This window comes from Ambystoma mexicanum, chromosome 4p (assembly GCF_040938575.1).
Source record: "Ambystoma mexicanum isolate Mex_15411 chromosome 4p, UKY_AmexF1_1, whole genome shotgun sequence".
Classification (NCBI taxonomy): Eukaryota; Metazoa; Chordata; class Amphibia; order Caudata; family Ambystomatidae; genus Ambystoma; species Ambystoma mexicanum.
Window position 1 is genome coordinate 1,128,868,887 of NC_090927.1, and position 15,923 is coordinate 1,128,884,809.

Below are 15,923 nucleotides of genomic sequence, written 5' to 3' on the forward strand. Positions count from 1 at the left end.
GGTGTGGCTCTGTTTCGACTACTTCCAACGAATCAGGCTGTAGATCTTGCTCTATTATTGCTATAAGATCGTTAAGCGGAGCATGAGTTAAGATGCAATCCCTATTTTTTGGTGAACCTATGTTTTGGGAGTTGGGTGCACTCTTCAATCGTTTAGCATCCACAAACATGTAGTTCATGGTCAGTTTCTGGAGCGAGCTGATAGCGCAAATTAATTGCTTGGAGCTTTTTGCAATGGTCAATAGAGCAGTCTTCAAGTTTGTTTATTTTTCTCAATAGTTTTTTGATTGGTTTGGTTTTTGCATGAGTTGTTTATTAGTGTTCCTCTGCGATTTCTTTTTGGCAAAAATGTCAAAAAGAGGGTGGAATTTCAGTAACCTCATGCACAGTAGTTTCATGTTCTGCACTGATACAAGAGTCATTAGTATCTTGGATCGCTCTATCAGCTGTATTGTCCTCAATAGAGCGTATTACATGATTAAAAGCAGGCAGCATTGTCAGAGGAGGCTCGCCAGTTCTAGGTGCTGGTCAATGCTTTAATGGTATGCAGTGAGAGCTCACCTCTCGCTGTTCGGACGGGAAGCCTTTGTGAGTTCTGTTTAGCTCTTCTGCAATCCAGTCAGAGATTGTCTGGATTTGAACGGATTGTTCAGTGATTTTCAAGTCTAGTGATTCAAAAAGTTAGTTCTAGCCATGTTTACAGCATTCAAAGTAATTCCAAGCATTGAGTTGTGTTTTAAATCATGCTTCAGTGATTGTACTGTTCGTGAGTGTGAAGACGTACCTATACAAGGAGTGGGTTGAACGTAGGCATGGGAGTTGTTAGGTCTGGAAAAGACCCGGGGCTAAGCTGATGTCGGAATTGTTGGGACTGGGGGCTAGCTAGTCTTTTGGCTGTAGCTCCTGAGATTTTATCCGGGGCTACAACCAAAAGATCAGGGGCTATAGCCCCCTGAGCCCCCCCCTAGCAACGCCCCTGAACGTAGGATACAGAATTAGCTGAAGTATCGAAAGAACAGTGGGTAAACTGTATGGGTGATTGTGATGCGTTCATGCCATTAAGCAATTCTTGTTAGCTAGCATGAATTGAAATATCGAAGTTCTGGCTGTTGTTGCTTTTTAGCTCTATAGGTTCAATCACATTTTCGATGCAAGGTTATCTAGACGGAAACGCTGACAATTCCGTGGTTAGTATGGTTTGATCAGAAAGAACTTGCAAAGGGGCACTCTTAGATTTAAGCGATCTAGAAAAAGTATTTGTTGCGTCAATGGTTACTCCATTTGCGGTAGAATGGGAGGAGCCATTTTTAACTGAGTGCAAGTTAACATGATTCATGTCAGCATTAACAGAAATAATGTTACAGGGTGAACACAAATTACGAATGTCGTGTGTCATTGCAGACGGTTTTGGGGCCTGAATGCGATGAAGGGGTTAACATAATTACCCTTTTCGATGTTCGCCTGGTTTTGTTGGCAGCAACGGGTGTCATGTTGGGAGGCGTGTCCAGGTGAAACGGCATGCCGGTTTTCAGTGAGTAAAACTGCACTAGCATGCACTTTCTCTGAGCAAGCAAACAGGAATATTTAGATGACGGGAATCCCGTCGGAACTTAGTCGCCCACAAGCACTGCACCACCGGAACACTGCACGACGCAGCAGCGAACCGGCAAATATCGGTACTTGTGGGTACTTGCGTGCGCGCAGCTTCCAAATTTGTAGGGAGGGCCACTAAAGGGCGTGACCACACTAGTTTAGGTATTAGTTTAGCTCTTGATAATGCTAATATTCCACAGAAAATTATGCAGCAGGGAAGTCCAATGGCAGTCACTCGCAGCAAAGCGGTACTTAATAATAATAATTTGCCACTTATATAGCGCTACGAACCCTCAGATATCTGAGCGCTGCTTATTATTACCCACGGTGTGTGCTGCTCATTTATCGACCTCGGAAGGATGAAAGGCTGAGTTTGGCCCCGCCGGGATTCGAACCTGCGTTAGCAGACTCTGCACAGATGTCAAAGCGGGCGCTCTACTCGCTGTGCCACTTGACCAGTGCTTGTGGGTACTTGCCCGGCTACTACAGAACCCCTCTCATTCTGGTGATCTACTATGAAGTTGGACATCTGATGTTATGCTTCCACTTGCCCTATTTGTAGCTAAGGAAAATATACCACAGCCAAATCATTAGGCACTCTCCACCAAGACCTAAAACCCACAGGTGCTTGGACTACCAATTCAATTGACTTTATGAAGGATCTACCACTGTCCAGTCAGTGTACAGCTATAATAGTAACCACTGATTCTTTCAGCAAGATGGCCCACTTTACTTCATTACCTGACCCAAATCTTTCTTAAAGAGATCTTCAGACTTCATGGATCACCCAAGATCATTGTTTCCGACAGAGTGTCTCAGTATACCTCTCATTTCTGGACAGTTTTGTGTAAGCAACTGAGTATTGAACGGGCTCTCTCGTCTGGCTAATTCTCAAACCAATGGCCAGCCAGAGAGGATCAACCACACTCTGGAACAGTTTCTTCACTGTTTCACGACTCTAAACCACAATAACTGGGTGCACCTCTTACCCACAGCTGAATTTGTCAATGATAACAAGGTACACTCAGCCACTAAGGTGAGTGCTTTATTTTGTTCAACTGTTGTTTATCCAAGATCTCTACCGGTGACAGCCTTTCTTTCCACTAAGATGCCCACAATAGATGCTCTCCTAGACAATATCGCAAAGAACCATAAACTAGCATATCAGAATGTGGAAGCGAGTAAAAGAACCAACAAACAATATGCATACCAACATAGAAGAAAGGATCCGGACTGGTCTACTGGAGACAAGGTTTGGCTCTCAATTAAGTATCTCCCTCAGTGTGTTCATCCCTCCAAACTATCTCCTCATTTTGAGGGACTATTTAAGATCAAGGAACGGATAAATCCTCTGGCATTTAAGTTGCATTTACCTGTTACTTTGAGTTGCATACACCCTGTTTTTCACTCTTCCCTATTAAAACCTTATCTTCCTGATCCTTACTTGAGGAAGAAACTTTCTCAGAGTATACCTGCTCTTGTAGGCACTATAGGATTTGAAGTCTCCAGTCTATGCGATTCTGGTTACCATCACGGTACCCTCCAATACTTGATACACTGGAAAGGATATTCAGAAGCAGAATGATCCTGGGAACCATGTCTCTGCCACCGGTTTGCTTTGACAGTACCATCTACGGTTGCCTTGGAAACCTGGACCAACCCCCCCGGAGAAAGAAGGGCCATATTGTTATGACGCAATGTTATTCTGCCTTGAAGAGGTGGATATGGCTTGGTGAAGTCACGCCAGCACGTATTGACCGCAACGCCATTACCAGTCTAGTTCTAAAGATGGCGTCCGTGCTTCTATTTACACAACGAAGCTGCGCAGCTCCGATGCGTTGCAACCCTATTCTTCTATTGGGTAAGACGTTTGTTTATTTTTTCTTTATTTGCCTTTTTTGCCCTCCGCATTCCCTGCTTTTGACTACCTTTCGCACATGCCTTCCCTTCTTTGCAGCATCTTTGCTGCCGCTCTATTGCTTCTTTGCCTGGACTTCGCTAACGCTTACGCTACCCTGCAGCTCCAGTTCTCCCTGCCTTCCATTTGCTCCTTATGTACCTCCTCTGTTCTCTTACAGAATTGTTGCTTTCCGAGTCATCAGTACCTTCCTTTGTTGGATCTTATCGTCCAATACACCAACGTTCACTTCCCAAAGAGTGCTTTGGTCTTCAGTCTTACGAGTGATCACCCTGCATAAGAGTGCTCTTGGACTTCTGCATATAACGCTTGATCAGCACAAGAGTGGTCCTGCACTTCTGCATTTACATTTTCTGCAGTTCTGGAGAGAACAGCTGAGTTTCTCTCTTTTTTTTTTGTTGGAGCAGTTGCTTTTTCCTGAAATTAAGGACTTACCTTCCTATTGCCCCTTTGTGTTCTGCCTGTTTTATGAGGCTGACAATGTGGCTACTGGAAGGGATCGTCCCTACGTCTTCAAAGAGAGTACCTTCATCAAGAAAAAGAAGACAGAAAAAGGGACTCCTGTAACAGTAGCTCCAGAAAGGGAGCTAGAAAGAGGTGAGCCCAAACTCATGACTACCCATCATGAGACAAAAACACTGCATTTTGAAAACTCAGCAAAGCAGCTAAATATTCTACGTGATTCTGTAGTTGCTAACATGAATTTATTCAAGGTGAGAATGTTGCTAGTAAATGTTTCAAAATACTTGAGTTGTTCTACTGAACTCTTCCGTATTCGAAGGATAGCATCAAGCTGTTACCCCCAATAGAATATCTGTTGGTTGCACAATGTCTTGTAACTTACAAATGTTTTCACTGCATTAATACATTTGCATACACTTCATTAATACATTTGCATAGTTTGGGGCAAAGTTGACATGTATTAAAGTCCCCCGTAATTGTATAACTAATATCTTCCCATATTGAAGCTTAGTTTTTAAGTGTGACAGTGATCAAGTAGATCAGGAATTCTTCAATGACTTCTGCAATTGCTTTTAATAATAAAGCCTTACAAAAGCTTGTATTCATTCAGTGTGGCCTGTGTTAGTATGAAGAATGGCTACCGTTAATGGTCCCTAGGTAAGCTTTGACCATTAATTTTAAAACTGTTTCTTTTTAAAAAGTTAGTGAGTTGTCCATTTCACAAAGCACCCGTCATGTTAAATGAATTGTTGAAGGAAGTAATCCACATAACCTCCTAGGCGTTCCAGCTAACTTTTGTTGTAAGACACTGTGGGTGTTCCAGGCAAGGGAGTCATTCAATTGTGGATTGTTGGGAGGTTGTAAAGCATAGTTGCTGTTGTGTTTAATGAACATAAATGAGACCATGTAGCTTCGGAGATGAGATCTATTTAGTGTCTTCCCACACATAAATCACATTTTATTACAAAATGGTCCGGCAGTCATTGATTGATTGTCTATTTCTAGCAGTACACATAATTCTGTCATTGGTTTCCTTGAAATTTTATTCATATTCTTTAAAGTCTTGAATGTCTATCTGTCCCCCTTTTTTAATGTGCTAGTTTACAATTTTGATATCATTACCTAGCTCGTTCAGGGCTTCTACCTAGTTTGAAGATGTTTCTTCTTATATGAGGTCTTTTGAAATGTTCATTTGAATGTAGTTTATCACTTTGCTGAATGCATCATCAACCTTCTTTCGTTTTTAATACTTTAAGCTTAATTGCAGTATGTCTTTGTTTTAATAGTGTGAAAAAACGGTGTAAATGCAACTTTCTGAAAAACAGGTTCAATTCAACTAATGTATAGAATCGATCATTCGGAGATGGTGAGACAAATGATAGATCTTTATTTAATACATCTGCTTTTGATAGTTTTCTTTGTGCCACGTTGATGACTACAGTCTCTCAGCTCTTGCTGATGCTTTCACCACCACTTTGTCTGGCGGTATAACCTGTATATTATTTTCTGAAAAAGAAGCACTTTTTTCTAATATTGACTGCTGTGTTTTAGCAGAGGCTGATAATGATTGATTGTAGACTTTTATAGGTCAAACGCATCATTCATGGTTTGCACTCATTCAGAAGTATTACAAATCCTCTAGCAGACGTTTACTTTTGTAATTCTCAATTTCAAGGATCTCTGGAATTTCAAAGCTTTTGAATCATTAATAACAAGCCTTCATGTACTCCTCTTGTATCAAGATCACATCTGGATCAGACCAATTGTTCCCCCCCTGCATTACGGTGAGAGAGTACAGGGGGAGTTAAGTGACCACCACAGAAGTAAAGTCTCAAGGAGCCGGCAGGAGGTTAGAAGAAATTCATGGTAGAAATAGAAGAAGGGTTCCAGCATGTTTAAATACTGGGGAGCAGCGGGGGGTGCACTTCCGCCCCATGAACCAGTAACCCCTATGCAGTAGGAATGCTAAACTTGTAATTGTTAGATGAAGCATATTGCAGATGGGACAGTTGATTTGGAAACATTGCTGTTCTGCCTTTTTGTCTACAACATGGGTCTGCAACCTTTGACTGTCTAAATGTTTTGCAGTACAACTCCCATCAGCACTAGCCAGCTTAGTCAGTGGTGAGGGATAATGGTTGTCAAAGTCAAAAACACCTGGAGAGCCACAGGTTGCAGACCCAAGGTCTACAATATACCACATAACTCAGAATCCTATCATTCATACTGGTTCATAAGTTTAATAAACGTTTTCTTTTTATGCAGGCAAAACAACTTAAGCAACATTACATGAGTAAGTCTAATGCAGAGGTTTCAGAGGCCCTTCAGGCATTGCAACCAGTGCTTCAGAACATCCGGGAACTTGGGAGAAAGGCAAGTTTCTCCAGCCCTTTAGTTTGGGGATAGGGGTGTTATGGATAGATGTGTTGGTCTGTGACCTCATTTGGCAGTCTCTCTCTCACTCCCAGCCTCTTTCTCTTGCTCCTTCTTTCTGGATCGCCCCTCTTCCTTTTCTCTTCACCTGTCTCTCCCCCCTCTAATCTATCACCCCCCCCCCCTTGGCTGCACATCTCTCCTTACTACCCAAATGTATTTATATGCCGTTAACAAATATTTTCATTGCTATACTATAAAGTAATTCTGATGCACAAATCTTTGTTGCACACTACCTTTATCTACAGACCTGTAGTGTCATTTGTGTTTTTAGGGTTTTTACTGAAGGAATTGTAAGGATACCTGTTAATACCACTCCACCAACAAATGAAATGGTTAAACACTAAAATGTGGTTTTCAACACGGGCTAGTTTGTGTTTGAACATTTGTCAAGACTTATCCACATGCATTCCAATTCAATTGCCCATAATCAACCTTTTACCTTTCTATTTTCTTTGTTTTCGTTTTTACTATTCATTCCTTCCTTTGTATTTCTGCACCACCTTCCTTCTTGTCTTTTATTTAATATCTTTTATTGCTTTTTTTCTTATTTGCTTTCTCCCCTTTCTTTACTATTTTCTCTTTCTTTCATTCCCATTTATTTTATCCTTAATTCTTTCCTGTTTGTTCTTTTTCTTCATCCCTCTTTTCTCTCCTTACTCCTTCCCGTCTTCCCTTCCTTCCAGCCCCTTCTTACTCTCCTTATTTCTTCCTTGCTACCCAATTCATCTATTATTTAATTGTCTTCTTTTTGATTGCATTATGTGTGACTGTTTCTCTCCAGCTCTCATTATTTTTTCTTTAGTTCCTCATTCCTTTCCTTGATTTCTTACGCTCTTTTTTTCTTCTGATCATATGCTGTCTTTTCATTAATGCTTTAACATAGATTCATCCAGGTTCGCCCTGGTGGTTGGATGTAATTCAGCATGCAATACAGTATGCTATTGATGAGGAACTTGTGCAGCGTGTTCAGAATGAGCTAACCAGCAGCTACAAGCAACAAACTGATAAACTTTCCATGGCAGAGAAGTAAGTCACAAAAGACAGACTGATCTCTTTATAGGTAACAATGCCCTGCAAACATCTTTTTGTCTTTATTATTTTTGTTGCAGCATTTGAACTACAGTCTTGAATCACATGATTTAGATGGTCTAATAAGAAAAGTATAAAAGAAAATCCCTGTTATATGAGTATATCAGAATATTTAACTTGGGCAAATAGTTTGTCGAGCCATGATCACTGGAGGGATGAGGGGGGGGGGACCCTCGAGCGCACACTAGTTATTAAATATGTCGTTCAATTGAACTCCCCTAAGTAATTTCGTCACCACCACAACTTAAAAAGCATCCACCCCATAATCTTCAAATTATATACAACTTCTAAACATATGGCCTCCTTATAGTTGCAGAGACCTTAACAGCACAGTCATTGAATGACCCTTCTTCTGGTCGGTTTTGTAGTTCATCTTCTACTAAATTTCAATCTTGAGAGCTATGCTGTGTAGCCAGTAACCATCATTGGTGCCATTTGTTCATGTCCTCCTTTCTTATAAGGTTTTTTTTCAAAAAGTACAATAGGAGTGTGCTACACTGTCCATCTTGCATTGATAACCTTCTATCAGAAAATGCTATATATATTTTTGTAGGTTTTGGTCATTTGCTTTGCTCAGTGAGACTGGTGTTACATTCTTATTTTATCTACATTATATACCAGAAGTGATCATTAGAAATGAACATTGCTAAATTTAAAAAGAAAATGTCAGTTTACAATGTCGTTACAATAAAGATTTTTTTCTTTGAAATACTACTTTATGATATGAATATTTTGTTTCTCAAAATGCCCCTCCTTCTCCAGCATTGGATCTTTCATAGATTCTCAAGCTGTTTGAATATTCCTCATCAACAAGCTGCGAATCCTCAGTAACATAAAAGCAGTTTACCTTTAAATCTTAAACTGCTTCTCGCATTAGTGCTGTTTTAGTAATTTTGGGTCATATCCCTCCCCCACCCCAGTTAATGGACAGTCTTCCCTTAGCTCCACCCCGGGAGGCCATTTTCAGATTTTTCACTGCACGTTCAATGTTGGGACTCCTCCAAAATTCTCTTATAATCCTTTGAAGATTTAATCTATTTTCTTCATTTTTTTAAATTAAGATCTTCATTGTTTGGTACCAGATGGTTCCCTTAGTTTGCGGATGTCGCTTTCTAATATATTCTGTCGCATCCGGGATAGCTATCCCACTTCCTACCGAAGGACGAGTTAAGGACAGTCTTTGGACCTAGGAAGGAGGAGCTGTTTCCCCCATGCCTGCACAGCGTTTACAGCATTAAAAAAAACTCTGGTGGGTAATGTCACGGTGAAGGGCGGGTTAAGGACAGTCTTTGGAGCTGCTTTCTGTTAGGGAGAATTCTCTCTTTAGGCTGAATTTCCTAACCTACTGAGTCCCCCAGCAGCTTTGCTGGATTTTTGGAGTTTGTTTTTTTTCCTCCTGCCAAGAGTGAGACTCTTTTCCTCCCACTCTTGGACATGATTAATGGTATTCCTTTGACTGGTAATGTGTTTTATGGGCTATGGGGTCCTTTACTCCATAGGGTCTCATGTGTTTTTCCTATGTGTGTTACACAGCACCCTTCGTGCAGAGTAACACAGGGGTGTCATAGTGACACCCCACCATAGACTCCATACCCTCGGACTGACTACTGTCTCCCAGGGCATGTAAAGTCCCCATTGGCTTTACTAGTCCCAAATTATTAACAGAAACCAGTACAAACCATCATATTGTGGACGTACTGGTTGGGGCAATTCGATTGCCCCGGGGTCTGTTAGTTGAGGGGGCACGTCTCCGTCCCCCCTGATCGAGTTTTGGCTGGTGGCAGTGGAAACTACTTTTTATATTCGACCGCAAATATTTTCCTATGGGATTTTCCCATTGTTTGAGGCTACCAACTTTAATTATTTAATTCTCATAGCCTCGAACATACCGCCAGTTTATTTAATTAATATTAATTCTCCGGTTGTTATTTTTTGCCAAGACTCAATTCCAAAATGGCGTTTGGGTTCTCTTCTGTGAATCCAACCCAAGTCGAGCCCTTTGTTCCACTTTTTTGGCGGGCTTCTCCACAGAAGCCTCCAAAAGCGGTGCCACTCTATCTGGGTACCACAGGGGTTGTGGGAGGGGGTTTAGGCACCCTGGACCGAGTTACCTTGGTAACTCAGGTTGCACTCTTGTGTGATTGGCCCAAGTGGTGAGCCGGCCGGCTCACCACTTAGCATGTTTGAGTGACAGCTAGGATGAGTGAATGGGGGTTTTCTGCATAAAAGCAGGGCTTTGGGGACTGGAACTTCAGAAGTCGCCACAGGACCTGAGAATCCGACGAGGGAGAAGCTGAGCCGACCTACCACGACGACACCACCGGTGGAGCCCTGCAGAACCGACTCACCATTTCCCGACGACAGAGAAGATCTCCCTTCTGGAGAGGCTTCTTCCCCTGACTGGTGGGCACAACCAGTTTTCCTTTCTTTCTTCGCACCCCAGCCCGGTTTGTGGTCGAACTGCCCGTGCCAAGCACCCCAGCAGCCGGATAGCCACTCACCACTGAAACGCGACTCACCGGACCGCTCCTTGTACCTGAGAAACTCCGCGGCTGGTTTCTTCCCTGGCAGTGCAACGGACTCCTGTCTTCCTCCATGACGAGATCCTCTCTTCCCCCGGACGAAGCACCGACTTGCACCCGCTGCCAGGAACAACTGCCCCCGCTGGAGCGTTCTCACCACTTTAAGGTACCGTGTCCGCCAGGCCTCCCTTTCTAAAGATTGCTACAAGGTAATAATAACTCCTTAACCTTCTGGACTGGGCTGGCCGCCTTGACCCTCTAACTGGTCCCTTTCTGTGGTCCAACTCCTTTTTGAACCTTTACAAGACCTTTGTGCACTGCAACCGTGTGACCTTGGACACATTTCGTTTGGATCCTCTGAATGTGGATCCGGCCTCTTGAACTCTAACTTCACGGTTTTACTTTGCCTTCCTCCCTTGTTGTGTTCTTGAAAAAGTGTTGGGATCTGTTTCAATTTGTTCTCTGCTTTTTTCTCCTTTTTTTTTTTTCCAGACAGCTCACCGCTGTCTGGAAATGGGGCTTTACTTAAGACTTGTCTAATATTCTTTTAAGGGAGTGTATATATTTTAGTGACCGTGTTTTTGAATTGCTTATTATTAGTGCCTGTGTGTTTTTCTAGACGTGGTTTTTAAATAAATAATTATATCTCTCTTACACCAAGCCCTGGTCAGTGTTTACTTGTTCTATTGTGTGCTCTTGACCTATTGTGAATACTCTTAAAACTGCCTAACTCTTCTTGAGGGAAGTTTGACTGCTCAGCCACAGCTACCAAGTGAATCTGTGTGGTACAGACTGCTACCAAGTGGGTTTACTGCCAAACACCTGTAGTCCTAAATCTTTTGCAGTGGTCCCAGAGGGAACTGCACAGGTTTCTGCCTAACACTTTCCCCATGCCTGCGCAGCATTTACAGCATTCAAAGACCCCTCCGGTGGCAAATGCTGCGACGAAGGGCGGGTTAAGGGCAGTCTTTGGAGCTGGGAGGGAGAGCTGCTTCCCCCACGCCTGTGCAGCCATTACAGCATTCAAAAACCCCTCCGACGGCTAATGCCGCGGCGAAGGAGGGTTTAAGGATAGTCTTGCAGTCCTGCGGGACTGCAAACAGCGAAACCGAGGGGAAGCAAAGGGGAACAGTGGAACGCCAGTGAGAAGTGAGGTAACCTTCTCCCCCTCGATCATTGCCTACTAAAAATATTGGCCAAGTCCTGTGAATCTGGTGAGACACTGGGTGGCGGCACACTGACCTTTCATTCCCTGCTCCTCTGACGGAACTTATCAGCTGTTTCCTGTCTTCCTCTGCCCGTTGTGCTGCGTTGGGCTGTTATTGACTACGACTCCCCCCTCCCCCCAGCGGTTTGGAACACTGCTGAGGGTGCCTGTTCGCAGGTGGATGATTTGAACGGTCTTTGTCCATTCCGCCCAGTGTTGATGCAACTTGTGTCCCCAACCAGGTGGATTTGGTTGAATAGCTTCCAGGCTTACACGGCCCACAGGCTGCAAGCACTGCTCTCCTGTGATTCCTGTGTTCTTGTGTGGGGGAAGTGGCCTTGTTGGTTATGTAATCAACTTGACACCTTTTGCAGGCATCAAACACTTATTACAACGGGGGGAGTCGGACTATGGCAGCCCCGTGAGCCAGTCGGGCGTTCCTCTGCATTTCCTGGGTAATTCATGGAATCATTGTGCGCCGAAATCCATAGTGCAAGAGTGAGAAGCGCATTGCACGCGTGCGTCCTTTTACCGATTCATGGAAGGCACTCTGCGTGGCTTACCTAGGACCTGTGCTGAATCCGTGCGTAGCGCACACGTCACAGCGACATCTCGAAAGATGTGCGGGAGTTGCCCAGTGAAGGCGCACAAAGTCCAGCGCACACACCTAAAAAGGGGGCGGAACACGCGAAATGGGGAACAACACACGAAAATGTGGGCATAATGAGTGAAGTACAGCAGTGAAACCCTCGCAACGCCCACACACGCGCTAACAACACGTATTCATGGAATAGGACAGGGCAAACCCACGCACACCAAAAGACGCACAAAGCCGGAAACCCATCTGCCACGCAAAAGCAGGCGGAAGCGCCCCCGCACAGCATAAAAGTGTGCACAAACAACAAACAAGCATATACAGCTACGGTGAATGCCCCATTTCTCGCAGCAGTGATCGTGGGACACCGCAGGAGGAGGTGGATAGCCAGGCCCCGCATTTTCTTACCCAGGAACAGTCTTTTTGGGATGCCTGATGGACCAGGTCTATGGCAGGTATAGGTTTCCACCCCTTTATCATCCTAGACCTGGTCACTGAATGGGAGGATGACCTCACATCACCCACCTTGTGCTCCCAAGCACTGAGCCCCTTGGAAAAGGTGCTCAATATCCTTCATTTTTTGGCCACTGGGTCATTTCAGCAGACAACTGCCATAGTTGGGGGTGTCTCACAGGCCACACAGTCACGCTGCCTACACCAAGTGTTGGCAATCATGACTACACGCCCCTCAGTCCGCAGGCAAATATATATAATGAGTATATTATCACCACAACTGCCTAGCGAACATCACCAACATCTCACCACTAGCCTGGACTGACCACCACCTGGTCTCGTTCATGCTCTCCACCACCCGACCACCACCCCTGCCGATTATCAGGGCCCCCCCACACTCACCAGAAACAAGAAGAGCATTACAGTAGAGAGACTCATCCTGAACATACTCCCCACACTCTCCCCGACAACTCTGATCCAGAGACTCTGGTCGAAGAATATAACAAAATCATGGCCACCTCGCAGGATCTAATTGCCCCCCTCAAACTCAGACCAAGTAAGCCCAAAAAGCACCTAAACAAATTGTATACACCATTCCTCAAAAACTTAAGGCAGCAAAAAAGAAACTGCGAGGTCCCCTGGAAAAAACTCCCAACAGCAGCCAATAAACACAAACTTTCTAAACTAGCTGCACTCTACAAAAAAGAAATCCTCCTGGCTAAACAAACCTCCTTCGACCGCATATCCCATGCGAAATCAAATATGAAGGAATTATTCTCCATACTCGAAGTAGAAACTCCTATAGTACCTCCAGACACCTGTATCAAAGATAAAAATGGGTGCCTAGAAATCCAAAACGCACTAGCCAACAAGATTGCTACCCTACAAAACAAAATCTCCCATAAAAAAGCTTCCTTAAATGATCCTCTCCCGTCCAAACTACCTGAGAAGCTTACGCTAAGAAAAACCACTTGTTTCAAATTCTCTAAAGTCATCACACTTGAAGTAGAAAAAATGATCTGGTCATTGAAACCTTCCAATTGTCAGGGAGATCTGTGCCCTGCACAGCTCATCAAAGATGCCGCTCGCAACCTCTGCCCTTTCATTACGAAACTAATTAACGCCTCCTTTTCGAAGGGATTGTGTCCTCCGACGTATTCCTCATCTTAGATATATCCTTCCAGCTCTGCTGGCCTCGGAAAATTTTTTCTCTAGAGGGCGCTGCGCGTCGACGTCCCTCGAGTCGATGTCCTTCGACAGCCGCCGTATCGACGCTCGACGTCATCCTGCCTATAAAGGCCACGCGCAGCGTCCGTTGCTCAGTTCCGTTTTTCCGCGCTACTCGGTGCCTCGGAATACCGTTGCTCAGTTCTTAGTCAGAATAATCCTATTTACCTCGAGTTATTCGATCCGTACTCGATGGCTTCCTCGTCGGAACCGACAACTCCTCTATCCGGCTTCAAAAAATGTCGAGATTGTGGGAAAAAGATGTCGTTGACCGATCCTCACAGAAATTGTCTGTGGTGCTTGGGAGCCGAACACCATTGTTCGGAGTGCGAGGACTGTATGTCCATGACAGCTAAGGCCCTGAAGGAGCGTAGGGGGAAGCTGAAGAAAGGTAAGACTTTTAAAGCTTCTTCGTCGACGAAGTCGAGACATTCGTCTCCTCGTCACCATTCGCGCTCCAGGTCTCGGAGTGGGTCTCATCACTCCTCGAGATCGAAGCACTCGAAGAGGAGACGTCGAAGATCCCCTTCTCCGTCTTCCTCTTCCTCTGTTTCGCCAAAAAGAATCCCTTGCCCCACGAAACATAGTTCCCGGGCTGAATGGGAGGAATTCAGAAAAAATATGATGAGCGTCTTCGAGAAAGCGGCCTTGACCCCCTCGAAGACTGCCGAGAGCGATGCTCTGGTCGAAAGACCCGAAGGTCAAAAACGCCGCGAGTCGCAGTACCCGGCGAAAGAAACCTCTCGAGCGCGTCTCGAACCCTCGAGTAGGACTATGACCTCCAAACCTTCCTCGAAGGTTCCGTCGACGCCGTCGACGAAGGTTCCGTCGAGGTCGATGTCTTCGACGCCCTTGTCGAAGGGACCTTCGACACACGGGTCTGTCGACTCGACGCCGAGAAAAGTCACGGTGACCACACATCCAGTGACGATCCCCAGGCCCTCGACGTCGATATTGTCGAGTAGAATTCCAATTCTGTCGAGGTCCTCGAGGCCTCCACCTCTGTTTTCGACGCCACGCTCGAAGCCTTCGGCGTCGACGACATCGACGTTTTCAAGGCCAATAATGACAAGTTCGGCACCCTCTGCCTTGGAAATGGGATTTACTCCCTTTATGAGTTCAGAACAATTGAGAACTATATCCTCAATTTTAGAAGAGGGTGATTTGTCTGAACAAGACACATTTGAGTTACAGGGACCTGTAACCCCAGTTAGAGAGGAATTTTCCTCTGAAGAGCGTAGATTAAAGGATCTTCATGATTCTTTACATGAGGCAAGTGGGTTAGACACTTCCCCTGAGGTGGATTTTGCTAAGCCAGAACCGGGGGAGCATGCTGAAACCCCCTACAGAGCCTTAATGGCTAGGATTACAGAGTTCATGGGGTGGTCTGCACCTTCACAATCTTTCCAACAAGATGACCTCACGGATATTCTTGACGAAGGCCCACAAGAGGATCCGGTGGTGCCCTTTCATAAAGCTCTTCAGAGAAAGATCATGACAAACTGGGAAACCCCAGAGGTAATACCAGCAGTAAATAAAAAACTGTCTGCAAAGTACAGAGTATCTTCCACAGACCCAGAGTTTTTGTCTAAACATCCATCCCCAGAAAGTCTGGTGGTACAAGCAGCATCCTCTACCGATGTCAAGACGGCTTATCCTTGGAAACAGTCGCCCAAGGTTACTGCCTGCCTTTCCTACGTATACCTCAGTCATCCACCGGGGATCAGCTCTCAGAAAGCTCCAGATCCGCTCCTCTTGCAGGAAATTTTGGACCTGCTAGAGAAAAGTGCCATAGAACCGGTACCTGTAGCGGAGAGGAACAAGGGCTGGTACTCCCCTTACTTTCTCATTCCGAAGAAAGACGGAGGACTGAGACCCATCTTGGACTTGCGAGAATTGAACAAATTCCTCAGGAAAGACAAATTCAAGATGGTCACTCTTTCTCAGATCCTCCAGGCCCTGCAGTTTCAGGACTGGTTGGTATCTCTGGACCTTCAGGACGCTTATTTCCATGTGCCTATCCATCTCAAACACAGGAAATACCTGAGGTTCGCAATTGGCAACTCTCACTATCAATTTCGAGTACTGCCATTTGGGCTGACCTCCGCCCCGAGGGTCTTCACCAAGTTAATGTCGCTAGTGGCTGCAAGTCTAAGGAGGGAAGGGATTCACGTCTACCCCTACCTGGACGATTGGCTGATCCGGGCTGTTTCTCCGGAGCAAGCTCAGATCCAGCTAAATCACGTGTGCTACTCCCTTCACAAACTGGGCTTCTCCCTCAATTTAAAGAAGTCTCAAATGATACCATCGCAGAGACTCCAGTTCATAGGAGCGATCCTGGATACTTCCCTGGGAAAAGCCTCGCCACCAGAGGTGAGGGCTCAAGATATTCTACAGATGGTTACCAAGTTCCAACATGCCC

At 44.9% G+C, this 15,923-nt stretch overlaps 1 protein-coding gene across 1 annotated transcript in view; it reads left to right on the forward strand.

The window, feature by feature from the left end:
* SHPRH (SNF2 histone linker PHD RING helicase) overlaps positions 1–15,923 on the forward strand; it is a 1,474,452-nt gene that overhangs the window by 695,799 nt on the left and 762,730 nt on the right. Inside the window, exons 17-18 of the mRNA XM_069606718.1 lie at positions 6,238–6,345; positions 7,292–7,434. Of these exons, the coding sequence (XP_069462819.1) occupies positions 6,238–6,345; positions 7,292–7,434 (251 nt within the window). The remainder of the gene's footprint in view (positions 1–6,237; positions 6,346–7,291; positions 7,435–15,923) is intronic.